At 47.4% G+C, this 6,337-nt stretch overlaps 2 protein-coding genes across 2 annotated transcripts; both read right to left on the bottom strand.

Annotated features, from left to right (window-relative positions):
• Positions 1-1,363: 1,363 nt before the first annotated feature.
• Positions 1,364-3,169, bottom strand: PODANS_1_24660 (uncharacterized protein; the record flags this gene model as incomplete). The annotated part of the gene is made up of 1 exon (XM_001906757.1): positions 1,364-3,169. One exon carries the CDS (start codon positions 3,167-3,169, stop codon positions 1,364-1,366), a length of 1,806 nt encoding a protein of 601 aa, XP_001906792.1.
• Positions 3,170-3,623: 454 nt separating this feature from the next.
• On the bottom strand, positions 3,624-5,150 carry PODANS_1_24650 (uncharacterized protein; the record flags this gene model as incomplete). Its single annotated transcript, XM_001906756.1, has 1 exon — positions 3,624-5,150. The coding sequence occupies one exon, from the start codon at positions 5,148-5,150 to the stop codon at positions 3,624-3,626; it is 1,527 nt and encodes a 508-aa protein (XP_001906791.1).
• Positions 5,151-6,337: the final 1,187 nt, after the last annotated feature.

Raw genomic sequence — 6,337 nt, 5'->3', positions numbered from 1 at the left:
TGCAAGTATCAGAAGTCTCAGTATTTCCGTGAAGTTGGAGCGCTTCAGGAAGCTTGATACTTGTGCAAAGTGTGTGTAGATGGCGCAAAGAATGATGCGGAACGTGTGAGCATCAACACCGGGAAGCGAAATGTGTCATACATCGGGGGAGTTGCCAGGTCGGGCGTCCGAGCACGCCCTCTGAAAGTACGGCGAACATCTTGTAAGGAATACCGCTTGAACTTTCAGAGGCGTTGTTGGATTAGAGCCAACATCTAAAATCAAATCCACAGGTACCTGGCCTGCAAAATCAGTGGTCTCGTCTTCCGGCATGGCGTTGATGTTCGATCTGAAGAATTAGTATGAAGATGTTGGTGAGAGAGGTGCAGAATGGAAGTTGGCGAGAGAAGTACAATGAAGACGTTAGCGAAGATGCTACCTAGTAAGAGAGTATTTAATAGTTCGGTGAAAGAACTAGATGAGCCTAACGTACCAAAAGATGATGTGGCATAAGCCTCTCCAAAATCAGAATAATGATGACCAAAATAGCCTGCGTACCTACAGTGGCAAATAGCGAGGCATAGATCTGGGATGCAAGCCTACTTAGTATTTACGGGTAAATCCCTTTATCTTTACGTACTTCAGATGTGAAATAAGCAGATCAGTACATTGGTCACTAGGTAACAGGTACTCCAGGATACAGAAGTATACAGAGCTGCACAAGTCCAGAAGCTTTGCCTTCTCTCGTCTCTTGCTTCGGCCGCCTTTCTCACTCGTGGCTTATATGCAAGCTACCTCCGTACAGACTTGGTATGCCTTGCTTCAGGAAGAACTTGTTTCCAGTCACAGAGGCGGCCGCAATATCATCACGCTAGCACATCATCTCGACAGAAAAGATCTTTCAGCTACTGCAGCTGTGGCCATACCTGGGTGGCAATGCTACATATGCCCACCAGTTCGGGATATTTGCAACGCTTTTACTAGAGCTGCCGCCACGTAGTATTACAGCAGTAACCCACTATAAATAAGCCTCACAGAGACTATTTTTAACAAGGTAGAATTAAGATATAGGTGTAATCGAAAAGTAGTCGCTAGAGTTAGGTTAGGGTTATAGATGTACTTTAACTCCTATAAAAGTAAAGCGAAATAACTTTTAATAAATCTTATTGGAAAAGAAGTATAGAATAGTATATTTAAATAATATATAAACCCCCTACATTAGGTTTTCTTATATATACTTTATACCACACTGCAAGTGCTGTAGTTAAGTGCTTTACATGTAAGGCTTGTAATGCAGAAGGAAACACCTGGTAGAAAAACTAACGTGGGGCCTTTATGCGTTCTTTATTACCTATAAACGAATGAATTAAAAACAAATAGCCAGCTAACACTTAGACACCTCCTTCTCACTCCCATTCCTACTCCCACTCCTGCTATCAGGTCCCAGAAGCGCATCTCCAGAATACTGTGACTGTCTGTCTTCAGGGATGCTGGGAAATCCCCCTGGCACACCCAAGAAGAACTGGGGCGATGGCGGTGCCTTCGCCACTGACACCTTTGAAGAGACGGACACTGTAACCTTGACACCATATTCATCCTCCTTGAAGCTATCCTCCCCGTCTGTGTGATCTGTTTCCCGTTGTCGTGAGAGGGCTTCTTCCCTTGCCTTTGCCTGGCGCTTGCGTCTCATGATAATGACATAAATGATGGGTAGGGCAATGGCTAGTACACCAATGGGGACGACCACCCCAATCACAATCTTCTTCCAGTTCGAATTTGGCTCATTCTCCTCAACAACGGTCTCCACGCCTTCTTCTGAGTCTGGAGCAATTGAAGACTCAGACACACACTCACTGCCCTCAGCACAATAAAGTCTCGAGGAAGGAATGCGTGCGCCGGCCTTGTCAAACGGGACAATGGTGGGCTTCGTGGCAGAAGTCCCAGGCTTGACAGGAGCAAGGGCGATTTCCTTGTTGACTGCATCAAACACCATGTAGGTTCGTCGCAAGAGGGCGCTGCCAATGTTGAACTGTCCGCTGTTCGACTTTTGAATTCCAAAAAGGCAGGTATTTCTATTGAGACTTTGAGGGTTGGTGGCAACGGCAATCTCCCAGTTCGTGACTTCCTGTGGGACGATGAGATCTGCGAGGGGAACGTTGAGAACGGGGCCGTCCGGCCCCTCGAGCTGAAGGCGAAGATTGAGCTTTGTATTCTTTGATCCAGCATCACACGGAATGGTGGCCCTCTCGATAGTGGTGTTCCAGGTCGCGCCGCTTGCAGCGATGATGGGATCGGCGAGTTCGCGGGGCAGGATCGAAAAGGATTCGGCAGGGCTGAGCGAAAAGAGCAGCCTGATTTCGTCAAACTTGAGTGCCTCTTTCGAATCGTCAAGCATTTTGATGCTGTTCAATAAGACGGCGAAGGCGCTGGGAAAGATGTCGTAACCTCGAGCGGTGTTGAGGCGTATCAGCTCGCCCTTGAACCGCGATTTGTCGATGGCACCTAGAAGCAGAGATCCCGATGCTCCGTCCGCACTGTTGAGCCAAATGCTGTATGCTTGGGTGACAATCTTTCCAGAAGATACCAGTCGATCCACAAAGTTGGGATAATATTTGGTTGAGCGGCGGGGGTAGGTCGTGGTGCCATCATTGCCGAGTCCAAGCATCCCGATCCATTGATTATTCGTGGCTGAATTCACCAGGCCCATCGGGAAGTTGTCGAGCTCGACATCACCCATCTTTAGTGTATCGGTGAAGTTGCTGCCACGCACGGTGAATGTGCTGGTATATGCCGCGTCGAACTGGTAATTCACCGTTTCTGCTCCCTGGAATGTCGACGATTTGGATTTAGTGAATGCCCCCCATTTGCAAGCGGAGCCAGAGAGAACATCAGTGGGATGAAAGCCACCGGATAGCAGGTTGAAGCCTTGCGAACAAGGCATGGCCTCCTCGGCGTTGGGAAGCCATGTGTGAGGCGAGGACGGTGACAAGAGAAGCGACAGTGGTTGTGGGGGGGTCCCGACGGTGACGTTGACGATGAAGACGTGCCCTGACGCCGAGACGGGAACAGTTGCTGTTTTGTTATCGATCGATCTGGCGATGTTTCTCTCACGGGTAAAGGGGAACAAAAGATGGGCAGACGTCGCCGTCGCAAAAAGAAAACATTGCAAAAGTAAATAAACGAGTGACATGCTGCGCTAAAGGCAGGCGTTATCTTCCCATCATGGGAATTCAAGAAAGCGTGCAAAGATTGAGGAGCTGCAAAAGTAAGAGTGATGTTGCCTGGACCTTGAAAAATGGAGAACCTGCCAAGCCAATTTCCGGTTCATCAGGGGCTTGTTGTGCTCGGAGCAAGCGCCGCCAGGGGATGCCAGAGACCCCTGCTACGCTAAACCAAACGGGCCCGACCCACAGCTTCACTTCTCGAAGCAGGTTAGAGTGAGTGGAACCTGCAGCTCGAGCATCCATCAGCATGATCTTGACGGCGATAGCACGTAGCCAAGAGAAGCTTATCATCAGGCCGAGGGGACCAAAATAGAGAAACGGCATGTATTCGGCTTTCTGCCCGTTGAATGATCTGTTATTCCATGTACGTATTCAATGAGCACTATTGTCCTACCAGTATAACCAACCCATTGTAGTTCCTCAATCATCACGCAGTCCAAAGACAAAATCTGGCAGCCTCGGAGCGCATACTGTTGCTGCCTTTTTACGCTTCACGGCGTCTGTCTCCTCGTTCTCCATTTGCTCCCAGAGCAACTTGGCTTCAGCCAGGATAACAGCAAGCAAGGGATCTCCTTCAAGTTCCTTGGGAATTGTCACTGCAGGCATGACGCGTCCGGGTTTGTTAGAGCTGGCACTGTCCTCGTTCTCGTCAGAGCTTGAATCCAACGCTGCTCCTGAGCTGTTGTCGCCCCCAGCCTCGATGTCACGAGTACCCCCGGCCAACATAAGCAAAGACGAGATGAAGAGCTCTTTGATATAAGCAAAGGTGAAGCCATCCGTGAGATCTGCTATCACAGAGCACAATTCCACGGGGAAGGCAAGCGCAGGGGAATCCAGCACTTTCTCGCGCCAATGGTGACAGTAAGCCATCCGCAAGGCATGCTCCGGAACTTTGAAGTGGTATTTACGGTCAAAGCGGCTTGGTCGTTTTGTGATAGCCGCATCGATCCCTTCAAGGTGATTGGTCGAGCCTATCATTAGGATGCCCTCGTTGGAGTCAAGTCCATCGACCTCGTTGAGGAAGTAGCTGCGTGTCTTGTCCTCGACCAGGCTGTCGAGGTCCTCAAAGATCAGAAGGCATGGAGCGACGATTCGTGACTTGGAAAAGATTTGCTGCATGGCGACTTTTGGGTGCGAACATCCGTCGAGCGATTTCACGTACATGGCGGGGACCGGAGGATTGCGTGCCGCCAATGAGTTGATGATTGCCTTGATAGACACGGTCTTGCCATTTCCCGGTACCCCATGAAGAATCACACCGCGCTTCCATGGCACCCGGAGTGTCTTATACAAAGACTGATTGTTAAAGAAGGACTCGACATCTTGAGCCAGGCTCGACTTTATGCTCGGGTCAAGAATGACATCGTCCCACGACGCTCCAAGAACACTCCGGTATAACTCCTTATCCTTCATCCACTGCTGGTTGTCAAAGACCCATATTTCATCGTGCATCTCCTTCGTCCACTTCCCGGCTACCAGAAGAAGCTCATCGGTCTTGGGATGGTTGCCATCAATGTCCACCGCGCCGTCCACGGAAGGAGGTGTTATCACATAGAGAAACCGTATGACCCGGCTCAGCAGGTAGTCCCTGAATGACAATTCATATACCAGGAATTGGTGGCTTTCCCATTCGTATTTCCAGGCACCAAAGCGTACCTCATCCTCAAGTTTGTCATTGCCCTTTTCGTATCGAAGTTTCGGGGCCACAAACTTGCGAATAGCGTCGTAGCCACGTGGACGATCCGGGGTTTTGGTTGCGTAGCCGGCGTCAGCGAAACCCAAAAGATCACAGGACGATGTCTGTGTGCGTGTAACATGGTGACCTGGGTATGCAGTGCTGAGCAGCTGGTGTACCTTGGTATCGGTGCTGATGCGATCTCGACTTGCATGCTCTGTCCAGCCTTCAAAGGCCAGAGCAGGGTTTTCGTTCTTGTCAATGGTGTCCATGTTGTTGAGGTTGAAGTTGGATGTAATATTGATTGCTTGTGTCGAGGAATGAGTGGTCTCCTTATACTACCTCTAACACGGCTCAGAAGGCAGACGTCTGCTTTTTACCCCACACCAAGAAGCTGCCTGTTCTTGAGCCCATTCTCATTGGTCTTTTTATTCCAAGAGCTGTTGGAGCCTGAAGCATTGGTCACCAGGCCATCAAGCGGCGATCCAGATTGGCGTCAAGATCTTGGTTTATATTCCTCCTTGGGTACATAGGTACATGTATCTGCAGTAGGTTTTTTTCCATCTGATCTTGCACATGATAGGCTGAGCTTCTCCACAGACCAATTGATAATACCAAATAAAGTTGGGCTGACGGTCGATGGCGAGCTGTGATCACAGGAACATGGAACGGCTCAAAAACAGTAGGCACATGTAGATATGATGTGGGGCACCAAAGGGCCCAGGTTTTCCCAGACCCACACCGGTTTGCTCTTGGGGCTGGATTTTCTTACTATTTACTTTTTAACCAACAACCAACTACTGTAATACTAATTTGCTTACCATTTTTTAGCCATTTTAGCCTTATTTTCGTAGCTAGTGACTTTCCTAGGTCGCCAGCCCAACAGGTTATAAACTCTTTTAACGCTTAAATCACTAAATAAACCGAAGTCGACGCCCTCGTCGACAACCCGACCTCGTAAGGCCGAATACTATACCGGACCTTACGACTTTTCGACCCTTATTAGGCTAATATTACGTAATTAAACCTTTCGACGGCGATTTTAGAGGCGTTAAGAAAATTAATTAACTTCTTAATTAACGGAAGCTTAGTTTTAACCTTAACCTTTATCTTAATAAAAAATTAAAGCGACCGATTACCCCTTACCGATAAAAGTATAGTTTATAGCGCTAACCTTCTCCTAACTAAGTTTCCTTAGTTTTACTATTTTTATAACCTTTTAACTAGAAAATTACTATTTTCTAGTAATAATCGAGAACTTTATTTTACCTTATTAAGAGACCGATAGCGGAGTAAGTATTTTACCCTCTACCTAAATTAATTTAACCTACTATTAATAACTATAAAGTTAAATAATACTTTTTTTTAAATCTTTTTTTTAATATTTTTTTTATAATATCTTTCTTACAACTTTTCTTTAATTAGTTTTTCTTTTAAAATAATTAATATTAATATTACT

Source organism: Podospora anserina, chromosome 1 (genome assembly GCF_000226545.1).
Source record: "Podospora anserina S mat+ genomic DNA chromosome 1, supercontig 6".
Lineage (NCBI taxonomy): Eukaryota > Fungi > Ascomycota > Sordariomycetes > Sordariales > Podosporaceae > Podospora > Podospora anserina.
This window is presented reverse-complemented; position numbering and strand designations above follow the sequence as displayed.